The 17,027-nt window shown below is 44.9% G+C and overlaps 1 protein-coding gene and 1 long non-coding RNA gene across 4 annotated transcripts in view; both read left to right on the top strand.

The window, feature by feature from the left end:
* LOC118373878 (peripheral-type benzodiazepine receptor-associated protein 1) overlaps positions 1–2,623 on the top strand; it is a gene marked incomplete at its 3' end in the record, with an annotated part of 283,366 nt that extends 280,743 nt beyond the window's left edge. The window contains 1 exon segment of the mRNA XM_052457506.1: positions 1,979–2,623. Within this exon segment, the coding sequence (XP_052313466.1) occupies positions 1,979–2,623 (645 nt within the window).
* Positions 2,624–2,629: 6 nt separating this feature from the next.
* On the top strand, positions 2,630–6,332 carry LOC127933047 (uncharacterized). Of its 3 annotated transcripts, none has more exons than XR_008147017.1 (3): positions 2,630–4,409; positions 4,480–4,968; positions 5,038–6,332. It is a non-coding gene; the product is annotated as an uncharacterized LOC127933047 (long non-coding RNA). The 3 variants fall into 3 exon arrangements; XR_008147015.1 differs by having other exon boundaries at positions 2,630–4,689; positions 4,759–4,968; XR_008147016.1 differs by having other exon boundaries at positions 2,630–4,968; positions 5,038–5,177; positions 5,248–6,332.
* Positions 6,333–17,027: the final 10,695 nt, after the last annotated feature.

Here is a 17,027-nt window from a genome sequence, read left to right as displayed (position 1 = left end):
CGCCTCCTGTCCATGTTCACAAGATCAGGCACAGGGTGACGGGCTGAGATTTCTGACCAACTGGGTATTCTCTGCACACCCCACCCAACCGTTCTCCTGTATCCCTTGGCTTCCCCGATTATTTATATCCCTTGGCTTCCCTGATGATTTATATCCCTTGGCTTCCCTGATGATTTATAACCCTTGGCTTCCCCGATGATTTATATCCCTTGGCTTCCCCGATGATTTATATCCCTTGGCTTCCCCGATGATTTATATCCCTTGGCTTCCCTGATGATTTATATCCCTTGGCTTCCCTGATGATTTATATCCCATGGCTTCCCTGATGATTTATATCCCTTGGCTTCCCTGATGATTTATATCCCATGGCTTCCCCGATGATTTATATCCCTTGGCTTCCCCAATGATTTATATCCCATGGCTTCCCTGATGATTTATATCCCTTGGCTTCCCTGGTGATTTATATCCCATGGCTTCCCTGATGATTTATATCCCTTGGCTTCCCTGATGATTTATATCCCTTGGCTTCCCTGGTGATTTATATCCCTTGGCTTCCCCGATGATTTATATCCCTTGGCTTCCCTGGTGATTTATATCCCTTGGCTTCCCTGGTGATTTATATCCCTTGGCTTCCCTGATGATTTATATCCCATGGCTTCCCCAATGATTTATATCCCTTGGCTTCCCCAATGATTTATATCCCATGGCTTTCCCAATGATTTATATCCCTTGGCTTCCCTGATGATTTATATCCCTTGGCTTCCCCGATGATTTATATCCCTTTGCTTCCCTGATGATTTATATCCCTTGGCTTCCCTGATGATTTATATCCCATGGCTTCCCTGATGATTTATATCCCTTGGCTTCCCTGATGATTTATATCCCATGGCTTCCCGATGATTTATATCCCTTGGCTTCCCGATGATTTATATCCCATGGCTTCCCGATGATTTATATCCCTTGGCTTCCCGATGATTTATATCCCTTGGCTTCCCTGGTGATTTATATCCCATGGCTTCCCTGATGATTTATATCCCTTGGCTTCCCTGATGATTTATATCCCTTGGCTTCCCTGGTGATTTATATCCCATGGCTTCCCCAATGATTTATATCCCTTGGCTTCCCTGATGATTTATATCCCTTGGCTTCCCTGGTGATTTATATCCCTTGGCTTCCCTGATGATTTATATCCCTTGGCTTCCCCAATGATTTATATCCCATGGCTTCCCCAATGATTTATATCCCTTGGCTTCCCCAATGATTTATATCCCATGTCTTCCCCAATGATTTATATCCCTTGGCTTCCCTGATGATTTATATCCCTTGGCTTCCCTGATGATTTATATCCCTTGGCTTCCCTGATGATTTATATCCCTTGGCTTCCCTGATGATTTATATCCCTTGGCTTCCCTGGTGATTTATATCCCTTGGCTTCCCTGATTATTTATATCCCTTGGCTTCCCGATGATTTATATCCCTTGGCTTCCCTGATGATTTATATCCCTTGGCTTCCCTGATGATTTATATCCCATGGCTTCCCTGATGATTTATACCCTTGGCTTCCCCGATGATTTATATCCCTTGGCTTCCCTGGTGATTTATATCCCATGGCTTCCCTGGTGATTTATATCCCTTGGCTTCCCCGATGATTTATACCCTTGGCTTCCCCGATGATTTATATCCCTTGGCTTCCCTGATGATTTGGAGGCGCTGATAGCTGTATATATAATATATATATATATAATTTAAAATATATATTTTTAGCTTTATCCAACTATTTACAGTTAAATGTTTCCCTCTGTTACGTGTTCAATCAGTTCATGTACAATTGACATAACTGACTCTTAGTACGTTTGTTGTTGATAGTATGTTACTTAACAGTTTTAGTTGATCGACAGGTTCAGTAGAAGCCTCAATACTTTAAGAATAAAGAAGTGTTGCATTCTTATACTCTGTTTCCATGGTTTCCCTCCACAAGGTGAGCCTGAGCACATTCCCAGAGGAGGTTCCACATCCACCCCTCCACACAGGGCTGACTGGCCCAGTCCACACACATCCACCCCTCCACACAGGGCTGACTGGCCCAGTCCACACACATCCACCCCTCCACACAGGGCTGACTGGCCCAGTCCACACACATCCACCCCTCCACACAGGGCTGACTGGCCCAGTCCACACACATCCACCCCTCCACACAGGGCTGACTGGCCCAGTCCACACACATCCACCCCTCCACACAGGGCTGACTGGCCCAGTCCACACACATCCACCCCTCCACACAGGGCTGACTGGCCCAGTCCACACACATCCACCCCTCCACACAGGGCTGACTGGCCCAGCCCACACACATCCACCCCTCCACACAGGGCTGACTGGCCCAGCCCACACACATCCACCCCTCCACACAGGGCTGACTGGCCCAGCCCACACACATCCACCCCTCCACACAGGGCTGACTGGCCCAGTCCACACACATCCACCCCTCCACACAGGGCTGACTGGCCCAGTCCACACACATCCACCCCTCCACACAGGGCTGACTGGCCCAGCCCACACACATCCACCCCTCCACACAGGGCTGACTGGCCCAGTCCACACACATCCACCCCTCCACACAGAGCTGACTGGCCCAGTCCACACACATCCACCCCTCCACACAGGGCTGACTGGCCCAGTCCACACACATCCACCCCTCCACACAGGGCTGACTGGCCCAGTCCACACACATCCACCCCTCCACACAGGGCTGACTGGCCCAGTCCACACACATCCACCCCTCCACACAGGGCTGACTGGCCCAGTCCACACACATCCACCCCTCCACACAGGGCTGACTGGCCCAGCCCACACACATCCACCCCTCCACACAGGGCTGACTGGCCCAGCCCACACACATCCACCCCTCCACACAGAGCTGACTGGCCCAGTCCACACACATCCACCCCTCCACACAGGGCTGACTGGCCCAGTCCACACACATCCACCCCTCCACACAGGGCTGACTGGCCCAGTCCACACACATCCACCCCTCCACACAGGGCTGACTGGCCCAGTCCACACACATCCACCCCTCCACACAGGGCTGACTGGCCCAGTCCACACACATCCACCCCTCCATACAGACCACCAACACCTGGATCCGTCCGCAGCAGCAGCCATGATGAAACCCTACTCCATGGACCCTGCCCCAACCCCAAGGCAAGCCAGCCTCAGCACCTCTCCGCCCCACGTCCCAGCAGAAAGCCCCCCACAGACAGACGTCTCCCCACCAGGCAAGAAAAAGAAAGGCTTGTTCTCCAAAGGGAAGAAGCTTTTCAAGAAGCTGGGATCCAGCAAGAAGGATTGAAACTTGGGACATTTACCAACTCATTGCAGTTTTTGTTGAAAACACTTTTATATCATTATCGGTCTTGGTTGTCTTGAGCTATGCTGTTAGTTTAGTTGTAATATTCAGTAACTATGGATACACTAAGATATTATACAGCTGAATACACCTCTTCGATATAATACTATTAGACGAGCTGGCAATATGTGGAGGGTATTTTGTGTGTATCTGAAATGGCACCCTATTCCCTATATAGTGCACTACTATAACACCCTATTCCCTATATAGTGCACTACTATAGCACCCTATTCCCTATATAGTGCACTATTATAGCACCCTGTTCCCTATATAGTGCACTACTATAGCACCCTGTTCCCTATATAGTGCACTACTATAGCACCCTATTCCCTATATAGTGCACTACTATAGCACCCTGTTCCCTATATAGTGCACTACTATAGCACCCTATTCCCTATATAGTGCACTACTATAGCACCCTATTCCCTATATAGTGCACTACTATAGCACCCTATTCCCTATATAGTGCACTACTATAGCACCCTACTCCCTATATAGTGCACTACTATAGCACCCTATTCCCTATATAGTGCACTACTATAGCACCCTACTCCCTATATAGTGCACTACTATAGCACCCTACTCCCTATTTAGTGCACTACTATAGCACCCTATTCCCTATTATACTGCACTACTTTGGGAATAGGGAGACATTTCAGATGCAACCATTGCCGTATATAAGACGTGATGGCATCAATTGAGCGCGTTGAAGTATTTCAGCTCCTAACCTGTTCTGTGCTTACAGTATTCCTCTGAGTACCCACTGATTCTACGATAACCTTTAGTAGTCCACTTTGTGAGGGGTTTCTCATTCACCTTCATCTGGCAGTATTATCTGGAAGGATTTGATCAGATACTGATGTTAAAAATGGTGCTCTAGACTTTCATTTAGACTCTCCATCGTTGGCTTGGAGAGGCCCCATGCATCATGTCCAGGTTATGCTCCAACCACTGTCAGTTTAAACTGAGAGGACGGGCTTGGAGAGGCCCCATGCATCATGTCCAGGTTACGCTCCAACCACTGTCAGTTTAAACTGAGAGGACGGGCTTGGAGAGGCCCCATGCATCATGTCCAGGTTATGCTCCAACCACTGTCAGTTTAAACTGAGAGGACGGGCTTGGAGAGGCCCCATGCATCATGTCCAGGTTATGCTCCAACCACTGTCAGTTTAAACTGAGAGGACGGGCTTGGAGAGGCCCCATGCATCATGTCCAGGTTATGCTCCAACCACTGTCAGTTTAAACTGAGAGGACGGGCTTGGAGAGGCCCCATGCATCATGTCCAGGTTATGCTCCAACCACTGTCAGTTTAAACTGAGAGGACGGGCTTGGAGAGGCCCATGCATCATGTCCAGGTTATGCTCCAACCACTGTCAGTTTAAACTGAGAGGACGGGCTTGGAGAGGCCCCATGCATCATGTCCAGGTTATGCTCCAACCACTGTCAGTTTAAACTGAGAGGACGGGCTTGGAGAGGCCCCATGCATCATGTCCAGGTTATGCTCCAACCACTGTCAGTTTAAACTGAGAGGACGGGCTTGGAGAGGCCCCATGCATCATGTCCAGGTTATGCTCCAACCACTGTCAGTTTAAACTGAGAGGACGGGCTTGGAGAGGCCCATGCATCATGTCCAGGTTATGCTCCAACCACTGTCAGTTTAAACTGAGAGGACGGGCTTGGAGAGGCCCCATGCATCATGTCCAGGTTATGCTCCAACCACTGTCAGTTTAAACTGAGAGGACGGGCTTGGAGAGGCCCCATGCATCATGTCCAGGTTATGCTCCAACCACAGTCAGTTTAAACTGAGAGGACGGGCTTGGAGAGGCCCCATGCATCATGTCCAGGTTATGCTCCAACCACTGTCAGTTTAAACTGAGAGGACGGGCTTGGAGAGGCCCCATGCATCATGTCCAGGTTATGCTCCAACCACTGTCAGTTTAAACTGAGAGGACGGGCTTGGAGAGGCCCCATGCATCATGTCCAGGTTACGCTCCAACCACTGTCAGTTTAAACTGAGAGGACGGAAGAGGGTCCCTTCATCTGTCAACTGTTGTCTCTCAACCCTGTCACTTTTCAGATTGATCTGGAATGTATTCTATAATGGATGTATTTTAACATCATTGAGTCTCATATCAAAAGTATTATAACTAGCTAACTATATAACAACAACAACAAAAATATGCTAATTGTACACTTTGAGTCTTTCACTTGTTGTGAAGATTTCACTACACAGTACAGCTGAATGGAAGTTGTTCCTTCAACAACTGCATCCATTTCATTACGATTCATAACCAACAAGTCATTTCTTTTAGAGGGTGTTGAAGTTTGGAACGTTTGATATTTAGTGTGAGGAAGGACAGGCCTTGTGGTCTTCTAAAGTGTGAGGATGGACAGATGGACAGGCCTTGTGGTCCTCTAAAGTGTGAGGAAGGACAGGCCTTGTGGTCTTCTAAAGTGTGAGGATGGACAGGCCTTGTGGTCTTCTAAAGTGTGAGGATGGACAGGCCTTGTGGTCTTCTAAAGTGTGAGGATGGACAGGCCTTGTGGTCTTCCAAAGTGTGAGGATGGACAGGCCTTGTGGTCTTCTAAAGTGTGAGGATGGACAGGCCTTGTGGTCTTCTAAAGTGTGAGGATGGACAGGCCTTGTGGTCTTCCAAAGTGTGTGGATGGACAGGCCTTGTGGTCTTCTAAAGTGTGTGGATGGACAGGCCTTGTGGTCTTCTAAAGTGTGAGGATGGACAGGCCTTGTGGTCTTCTAAAGTGTGAGGATGGACAGGCCTTGTGGTCTTCTAAAGTGTTAGGATGGACAGATGGACAGGCCTTGTGGTCTTCTAAAGTGTGAGGATGGACAGGCCTTGTGGTCTTCTAAAGTGTGAGGATGGACAGGCCTTGTGGTCTTCTAAAGTGTGGGGATGGACAGACCTTGTGGTCTTCTAAAGTGTGTGGATGGACAGGCCTTGTGGTCTTCTAAAGTGTGAGGATGGACAGGCCTTGTGGTCTTCTAAAGTGTGAGGATGGAAAGGCCTTGTGGTCTTCTAAAGTGTGAGGAAGGACAGGCCTTGTGGTCTTCTAAAGTGTGAGGATGGACAGGCCTTGTGGTCTTCTAAAGTGTGGGGATGGACAGATCTTGTGGTCTTCTAAAGTGTGTGGATGGACAGGCCTTGTGGTCTTCTAAAGTGTGAGGATGGACAGGCCTTGTGGTCTTCTAAAGTGTGTGGATGGACAGGCCTTGTGGTCTTCTAAAGTGTGAGGATGGACAGGCCTTGTGGTCTTCTAAAGTGTGAGGATGGACAGATGGCCAGGCCTTGTGGTCTTCTAAAGTGTGTGGATGGACACAAGGCCTGTCCATCCACACACTTTAGAAGACCACAAGGCCTGTCCATCCTCACACTTTAGAAGACACAGGCCTGTCCATCCTCACACATTAGAAGACCACAAGGCCTGTCCATCCTCACACTTTAGAAGACCACAAGGCCTGGCCATCTGTCCATCCTCACACTTTAGAAGACCACAAGGACTGTCCATCCTCACACTTTAGAAGACCACAAGATGGACAGGCCTTGTGGTCTTCTAAAGTGTGAGGATGGACAGGCCTTGTGGTTTTCTAAAGTGTGAGGATGGACAGGCCTTGTGGTCTTCTAAAGTGTGAGGATGGACAGGCCTTGTGGTTTTCTAAAGTGTGAGGATGGACAGGCCTTGTGATCTTCTAAAGTGTGAGGATGGACAGGCCTTGTGGTCTTCTAAAGTGTTAGGATGGACAGATGGACAGGCCTTGTGGTCTTCTAAAGTGTGAGGATGGACAGGCCTTGTGGTCTTCTAAAGTGTGAGGATGGACAGGCCTTGTGGTCTTCTAAAGTGTGAGGATGGACAGGCCTTGTGGTCTTCTAAAGTGTGAGGATGGACAGGCCTTGTGGTCTTCTAAAGTGTGTGGATGGACAGGCCTTGTGGTCTTCTAAAGTGTGAGGATGGACAGGCCTTGTGGTCTTCTAAAGTGTGTGGATGGACAGGCCTTGTGGTCTTCTAAAGTGTGAGGATGGACAGGCCTTGTGGTCTTCTAAAGTGTGAGGATGGACAGGCCTTGTGGTCTTCTAAAGTGTGAGGATGGACAGGCCTTGTGGTCTTCTAAAGTGTGAGGATGGACAGGCCTTGTGGTCTTCTAAATTGTGAGGATGGACAGATGGACAGGCCTTGTGGTCTTCTAAAGTGTGAGGATGGACAGATGGACAGGCCTTGTGGTCTTCTAAAGTGTGAGGATGGACAGGCCTTGTGGTCTTCTAAAGTGTGAGGATGGACAGGCCTTGTGGTCTTCTAAAGTGTGAGGATGGACAGGCCTTGTGGTCTTCTAAAGTGTGAGGATGGACAGGCCTTGTGGTTTTCTAAAGTGTGAGGATGGACAGGCCTTGTGGTCTTCTAAAGTGTGAGGATGGACAGGCCTTGTGGTCTTCTAAAGTGTGAGGATGGACAGGCCTTGTGGTCTTCTAAAGTGTGAGGAAGGACAGGCCTTGTGGTCTTCTAAAGTGTGAGGATGGACAGGCCTTGTGGTCTTCTAAAGTGTGAGGATGGACAGGCCTTGTGGTCTTCTAAAGTGTGAGGAAGGACAGGCCTTGTAGTCTTCTAAAGTGTGAGGATGGACAGGCCTTGTGGTCTTCTAAAGTGTGAGGAAGGACAGGCCTTGTGGTCTTCTAAAGTGTGAGGATGGACAGGCCTTGTGGTCTTCTAAAGTGTGAGGATGGACAGGCCTTGTGGTCTTCTAAAGTGTGAGGATGGACAGGCCTTGTGGTTTTCTAAAGTGTGAGGATGGACAGGCCTTGTGGTCTTCTAAAGTGTGAGGATGGACAGGCCTTGTGGTCTTCTAAAGTGTGAGGAAGGACAGGCCTTGTGGTCTTCTAAAGTGTGAGGATGGACAGGCCTTGTGGTCTTCTAAAGTGTGAGGAAGGACAGGCCTTGTGGTCTTCTAAAGTGTGAGGATGGACAGGGCTTGTGGTCTTCCAAAGTGTGAGGATGGACAGGCCTTGTGGTCTTCTAAAGTGTGAGGATGGACAGATGGACAGGCCTTGTGGTCTTCTAAAGTGTGTGTAGACGGAGCCAGACTGAAACTTGTCTATGCCTTGACACAGAACTCGTGTGTGTGTGTGTGTGTGTGTGTGTGTGTGTGTGTGTGTGTGTGTGTGTGTGTGTGTGTGTGTGTGTGTGTGTGTGTGTGTGTGTGTGTGTGTGTGTGTGTGTGTGTGTGTGTGTGATCATGATCATTTCCTGTCACTGTACTGTCATAGTATAGTGTCATCTTACTTACAGGGTACTTGTTCCTCTGTCCGTCTCCTTTTTGATTTAGTTGTCTGTTGTTTAGGAGTGTTGTAAAGGACAATGAACAAGACTAGCAACTCTTAACAGCATTTAGAAGCATTCATTGTCTGCTACCGTGGTTATCCACCCAACCCATGTTCATTAGCTGCGTTGTGTGGTCAATCCCACCGTTCCATCTGGTATAATATGCAGAAATAGCTTTCTGAAGGTGTCCAAATTACAGATGATGTTGGATACGTTTGTTTTATTAGTTTATTTTAGTTTGTTGTGTTGAGTTACATTTGAATCATTTCTCAGGTAAAACTAGTCTTAGTCACTCGGCTCCGTCTGTGTCCGAGCCACCTTGTCTCACTTAAGAGGAAGATTCTTGCCAAAAGACATGAGGTGCTTTGTCTGTTACCATAATGAGGAGACCAAGCATCAAACACCAGGGGTTATGGCAGCGGGGTAAAATAGAGCATAAAACAGAGGTATTTTCTACCTGATAACAGGTCTGTTCTATAGCCCACAGTTCATTCTGCAATATTCTGAACGATGCTTGCAACCCATTGGATTATAGCCCCAGCAGAGGGCGGAGTCTACGCACACCTGACTCCAGACATTGGAGGAGTCAAATCTGGGTTTTTTGATATTCTGAATGTTTTATTTTGTTGTTTTTATTTTTTAATTTGAATTGTATAGTTCAGTGTTATCAATTGAAAGGGAGAATAACGAATAGCAGAACGAACACGCCAAGTATGAAGGTAGTATTGAGGAGGAGGAGGAGGAGGAGGAGGAGGAGGAGGAGGAGGAGAAGGAGGAGGAGGAGGAGGAGACGACGACGACATCTGTTTCATCACTTGAATAATCCTGGCTAGAAGCAGGAATGATGAGGTAGCTGTAGTGTACTGTATGTGTTGGGGGTGTACTTTTTAAAGTGGCTGAAAATGTACAGTGGATATTTGATTTCCTTCACGGCCTTTTTATTCATGTACTTCTCTGCTCCCAATCTGTAGTCAGAAAGCTACTAGCATAAATTATTACTGCAAAGCTTTAGGAATGAGCTACTACTACTGCTACAACTGCCCCTGTCTGCCTCTACATAGGCTACATGTAATCTTCTCCAGCTCTCCTATAGGACTTCTTAACCCTTAGCAAGCATTTTAGACAACAGTTTATATATTATACTATTTAGCCTTACAAGACCTCGCTTAGTCTTGATACACTGTTTACACTACTTTGAATACTGACTGCATGCATAATAACAATGTTATCCCATATTCTGCCTTATTTATTATCGTCATATTTACGTATTTATGTACAGGTCTCACGTCACTTGTTTTTGCAACATTTTAGTTGGTTGTCGATGCAGTGGAAGCCAAGTGTGGAGTATTATGGCGTTTCAGGAGTAGGTCTGTATGTATCTATTTATTTAATAAAGCTGTACGTGAATGTAAGCCAGGCACTATGGGGGCTTTGGACTATGAGGTATGAAACAGAAAAGGGAATTGTTGTTGTCTTTCCTAACCTACATGTGTGCTTTCTTTTGAAAACAATGGACGATTTACCTTTTTGTATATTCAGGTTTTCATTGCCCGTTTTGGGAAAGCTCACCTGTAAATATGTTTTTTTGTTTTTAATTTTGTTCATGTTGTTTTTCCGATGTCTTTTTGCATGTGGAAGCAGTGTTGTTGATTGAGGAACGATAAGTCAGACGTAGTGCACAGAGGGGAACGATAAGTCAGACGTAGTGCACAGAGGGGGACGATAAGTCAGACGTAGTGCACAGAGGGGGACGATAAGTCAGACGTAGTGCACAGAGGGGGACGATAAGTCAGACGTAGTGCACAGAGGGGGACGATAAGTCAGACGTAGTGCACAGAGGGGGACGATAAGTCAGACGTAGTGCACAGAGGGGGACGATAAGTCAGACGTAGTGCACAGAGGGGGACGATAAGTCAGACGTAGTGCACAGAGGGGGACGATAAGTCAGATGTAGTGCACAGAGGGGACGATAAGTCAGATATAGTGCACAGAGGGGGACGATAAGTCAGACGTAGTGCACAGAGGGGGACAATAAGTCAGATGTAGTGCACAGAGGGGGACGATAAGTCAGACGTAGTGCACAGAGGGGGACGATAAGTCAGACGTAGTGCACAGAGGGGGACGATAAGTCAGATGTAGTGCACAGAGGGACGATAAGTCAGATATAGTGCACAGAGGGGACGATAAGTCAGATGTAGTGCACAGAGGGGATGATAAGTCAGATGTAGTGCACAGAGGGACGATAAGTCAGACGTAGTGCACAGAGGGGGACGATAAGTCAGACGTAGTGCACAGAGGGGGACGATAAGTCACATGTAGTGCACAGAGGGACGATAAGTCAGATATAGTGCACAGAGGGGACGATAAGTCAGATGTAGTGCACAGAGGGGACGATAAGTCAGATGTAGTGCACAGAGGGGACGATAAGTCAGATGTAGTGCACAGAGGGGGACGATAAGTCAGACGTAGTGCACAGAGGGGACGATAAGTCAGATGTAGTGCACAGAGGGGGACGATAAGTCAGATGTAGTGCACAGAGGGGGACGATAAGTCAGATGTAGTGCACAGAGGGGGACGATAAGTCAGACGTAGTGCACAGAGGGGGACGATAAGTCAGACGTAGTGCACAGAGGGGGACGATAAGTCAGACGTAGTGCACAGAGGGACGATAAGTCAGATGTAGTGCACAGAGGGGACGATAAGTCAGACGTAGTGCACAGAGGGGGACGATAAGTCAGACGTAGTGCACAGAGGGGGACGATAAGTCAGACGTAGTGCACAGAGGGGGACGATAAGTCAGACGTAGTGCACAGAGGGGGACGATAAGTCAGACGTAGTGCACAGAGGGGGACGATAAGTCAGACGTAGTGCACAGAGGGGGACGATAAGTCAGACGTAGTGCACAGAGGGACGATAAGTCAGACGTAGTGCACAGAGGGGGACGATAAGTCAGACGTAGTGCACAGAGGGGGACGATAAGTCAGATGTAGTGCACAGAGGGGGACGATACGTCAGGTGTAGTGCACAGAGGGGACGATAAGTCAGACGTAGTGCACAGAGGGGGACGATAAGTCAGACGTAGTGCACAGAGGGACGATAAGTCAGACGTAGTGCACAGAGGGGACGATAAGTCAGACGTAGTGCACAGAGGGGACGATAAGTCAGACGTAGTGCACAGAGGGGACGATAAGTCAGACGTAGTGCACAGAGGGACGATAAGTCAGATGTAGTGCACAGAGGGGGACGATAAGTCAGACGTAGTGCACAGAGGGACGATAAGTCAGACGTAGTGCACAGAGGGGACGATAAGTCAGACGTAGTGCACAGAGGGGGACGATAAGTCAGACGTAGTGCACAGAGGGACGATAAGTCAGACGTAGTGCACAGAGGATTTGTTTGACTTGAAATTGTGGCGATTTCTTTTAATCTGGATCTTTTTACAGGAATAAAGTATATTTTCACATAACAGGCAGTTGTGCTGGGGATTTTGTGTTTGACTTTGTGTTACTTTGACTGACCGAAATGCTAATATAGGTAGAATTTAATAGAAAAGACAACATTTTTTTTGTATTTTATTATTATTTAATGAAGACAAATTTGGCAATACACCCACCAATTATACAGACTTATCAATATACATCATAGATTTCTACATCAAAAGCAGAGAATGACACCACATAGAATGATAATCGCTATTTTACAGGACCAGACCATATACAGTTCAACAAATGTTGTCTTTCCATATCTATTTTTATTTATTTTTATTTCACCTTTATTTAACCAGGGAGGCAAGTTGAGAACAAGTTGTAATTTACAATTGCGACCTGGCCAAGATAAAGCAGAGCAGTTCGACACATACAACAACACAGAGTTACACATGGAGTAAAACAAACATACAGTCAATAATACAGTAGAAACAAGTCTATATACAATGTGAGAAAATGAGGTGAGATAAAGGAGGTAAAGGCAAAAAAGGCCATGGTGGAGGAGTAAATACAATATAGCAAGTAAAACACTGGAATAAAGGAATAAACTGGAATAAACTATAAAGTTTGAGACATGTAAAACATTTCCCATATCTATAGTTTGAGACATGTAAAACATTTCCATATCTATAGTTTGAGACATTTAAAACATTTCCCATATCTATAGTTTGAGACATTTAAAACATTTCCCATATCTATAGTTTGAGACATGTAAAACATTTCCATATATCTATAGTTTGAGACATTTAAAACATTTCCACATTTAAAACATTTCCCATATCTATAGTTTGAGACATTTAAAACATTTCCATATATATAGTTTGAGACATTTAAAACATTTCCATATATATATAGTTTGTGACGTAAATAATTTCCAGTTCACCATTTTAATACACAAACGCATTCAGTACCAGTCATTGCTAAAAGGCTAAGCATGAGGTCTTTCCAGCTTTGTTCAGTGTTGGGTGGCGTGCACAGCCCATGTGAACTGTAGTCGGTGACACACTGCGCTGCGCACGCCACCACTATGTAAAACAATGCAGGTTCCTCTTTTTTTTCTCATTTCCTGAATGTGGACAGTCTCTCCACTGCAGACGCCATTTTGGCTCCTCTGTCTTTGTCACCGTAGCCAACAGTACACTCATCCATAAAGTAGGAAACACTACACTGTGGCGAGGAGTTTAGTAGTGCTTTCTACTTTATGGATGACTGCACTGTACTTCCGACGACGACCTCTTTTTCTCTTCCGGCTTCGTTTGTTTCTTCTTGTGCACCTGCCTCAAAACTGGTATCCAGACGCACACAACTGCTCTCTCTCACTAACCACACCCAGCCACCGTCTCTCTCTCTCTCTCTCTCTCACACACACACACACACACACACACACACACACACACACACACACACACACACACACACACACACACCTAAACACACACACACACACGCAGCTTAATAAAGAGTAACTATAACATGTAGAATTTGTAAGTTATGAGGAATAATGTAGTTAGTTTCACCTATTTGCGAGAAAATTAAATGCACAGGTTTTTAATTGGAAAGAGTTTTAGCATTGAACAAAGGTATTAGAAATGAAGAGGGGTAAATAAACATCTTCTTTCCAACTGAAACTGTGCCCAGAGTCAGTTTCTCCATATGTGGTCTGAACAGAGCAATGCAATTTTACTGATCTAAGATCAGTCTACTGAGGCGTTATCAGGTGGAAGCCATTTTGTCTTGAGTGAGTGAGCTTTTTTTCCACTGAAGACAGGTGATGTAAAAAGCGATTTTTTGGTCATAGTAACCAACTTTTCATTCGCTTAAAATCTAAAGACAATGTAAAACTCGACAAAATGTACCGAAGTTACTATCCCAGTTTCCGTTTTACAAACTTTTAAAATTCCAAGCCAACATTTTTATGTAGATTTCTTCTTGTTAAATGAATGAATGACGATTTTCACACTATCTCCCTATAGATTGAATGTTCACATACAGACATACAGCCGTAGACAGTGGTTGGACTAGTAACAATGGTCCCCATTAGAATTCTCTCTCCCCCCTAACGAAATTTGACCATTTCAATTCTATATCCTAACAAAATATCATAATAGAGTTTTACGTAATAAAATAAAAATTCATACTATACCTGACTGAAGGCTCCTTTGTGTAAAAAGCGAAGAGCTTGTCTAGTGGTCTCAGCGCCCAGTGTCGTCTTCCCTCTGTTCTAGAAGAAGTGGCTGAAGAAGAAGAAGTTGTCTCCTTTTTAACCCTCCTCAGCCCACGTGGTACAAACCACAGGAAGAAGTCTAACAGTCACAGCCGCTCTCTTTTTCTTTCTCTCTTTCGCTCTTGCAGGTGAAGTTTATCACGCCTACCAGGTCCTACGAAGGAACCCCACAACAACCATGTCATCATCCTCTAGTATATGTATTATATGTATATATATATATATATATATACATGTATTCATTAATTGGAAATCAAACCCGTTCTGAATTCACCCCGGTTCCTCAAACGAGGCCTTATTTGAGACATATCCTGTCCTAGCCTCATATCCAACTTTTAACGTCAGAACTTTCTTGGCTAAACTTTCTTTGTAGGAAATTAAGGCCGATGGAGGGAAGTGAATGTGCCAAAACATGTCAGTAGACGGTTTTAGTGCATCAACACAGTAATGTCTGAAGTTAACTGACTGACATTACCAACTAGGAAACACTGAGGACGCAGTAGCTCCTGATCACATCTACTATCACCCAAATACTGACACAACCCCATGTTTCTTTCTGTGACAGACCACCGGAATCCTTTCTGATGTCTCACTTACTCCTTTCCATTTGAAACCCGGGTCCCTTATATAATATAATAATATATGCCATTTAGCAGACGCTTTTATCCAAAGCGACTTACAGTCATGTGTGCATACATTCTATGTATGGGTGGTCCCGGGAATCGAACCCACTACCCTGGCGTTACAAGCGCCATGCTCTACCAACTGTGCTACTGTGCTTATCTGTCCTGTTGTCTAGATCGCTTTCGTATTGTTTCGACAACACGGTTACAACATAAAAAGAGAAACTAAAATGTTTCACTGAAGAGAAGAGAGGTCAACTGTGTGTTAGTGTTCATGATGTGTGTGTGTGTGTGTGTGCCTCTTCACAGAACATGTTATAGCTACAAGAATGACAGGTGTTTGTTGTTTTGATGAGTGAAATTTCAACCACAAGATTATACCATGCTAACCTAATTTCAATGTAGACCAACCTTGTATATAATATGTTGAATTTGTACCTTTAAAACAACATCCGATCTTCAATATTATATCCGCTATCAGAAAAAAAAACTACCATAGACAGCGCAGTATCTCATACTGGAGAAAGAAGCTCTACCGTTTGGTCTCCCATCCAGGATTTTAACCAAACTCAGCCCTGCTTAGCTATGATATTTGTCCCCGACTATTACCAATGTGCTATCATGAGAATAATTGTTGAAGGATTTCCACTTCAAAAAACGAAATAGATTCAGTCCCACTGAGCAAAAAAACTTTTTGACTCAATGTAAAAACTTCCACATAAATTCAACCCCTAAAATATACATGTGACGATGTTGAATCAACGTGGAAAATGAATTGTAATTTTAATTCATTAAAAAGGCAATAACATTTCCTTTTCTTTTCTTTACCCAACTTTGGACTTTTTTTAGTTTTTTGTTGAATTCACATTGAATTCACATTCGGGTTTAACAGAACAAATGCAATGTAAGCTATTTAGGCCCATATCAACAGCTATACTTTAACACTCATGTATCGTCAGTTATGCTATTTAGGCCCATATCAACAGCTATACTTTAACACTCGTGTATCGTCAGTTATGCTATTTAGGCCCATATCAACAGCTATTGTTTCAATTCAACCCAAAATTCAACAACAACAAAAATAGCCTTTACAATAGGACTTGGGTTTCAAGCTCTGGTTGATTAAATATGTCCTGATATTTAGGGATATTGAACTGTGTTTGGTTGTCAAAGCAACCAAACATCAACATTTGAAGGATGTGTTTCTTCTGCTCGGATAGTTCCATCTGAAACGTTGACTTAGCCTGGCTTTAATTCCAATTGGTCTACAAATTAATCATTCATATGTTGGAATCGCATCTCAACCAACAATCTAAGTTAAAGAATAGGACTAAATCAAATTAAACGTTTAATTTAATGTCCTATTCTTTAACTTAGATTGTCAGTGGATGGAACTATCACATGGTAAAATTTGGTGGCGTTGTCAACCAAAACACAATTCAACATTACTTTTGTAAAACAGAAATGTAGCATAAAGTTATCTTACAAACTAATGTAACATTCAACCTTAAAATGAGTAATATATCAACGGTCACTAGTTACTGCGACTGTAAATGTCTTCTTATGTAATCATGTAAAGCAGGTTCAAGATATCATGTAACTGGTCTTCGCAGGTCCCTGGAGATTTTCACAACTGTTGTCATGATCTGTGCAGAATCTCAGTTACGGCATTGATCACTTTCACCATGTACTTTTAATGTAATCTCAAGTGTAATCGAGGCCATTTGGCTCTGCTATTATGAAGCACAGTGATAAATAAACAACATAAATTACATATCTATTCCCATTTGAACTTTGCTGTGCTTCTAAACGGTTGAAAGCGCAGTGATAGACATGTGGGTGACAACTATAAACCAAACATTGATTTTATTTAACTTGGCAAGTCGGTTAAAAACTAATTCTTATTTACAATGACAGCCTAGGAACGGTGGGTTAACTGCCTTGTTCAGGGGCAGAACGACAGA

Source organism: Oncorhynchus keta, chromosome 11, assembly GCF_023373465.1.
Source record: "Oncorhynchus keta strain PuntledgeMale-10-30-2019 chromosome 11, Oket_V2, whole genome shotgun sequence".
Lineage (NCBI taxonomy): Eukaryota > Metazoa > Chordata > Actinopteri > Salmoniformes > Salmonidae > Oncorhynchus > Oncorhynchus keta.
Note: the sequence above shows the minus strand (reverse complement) of the source record. Positions and strands in the feature narration are given on the sequence as shown.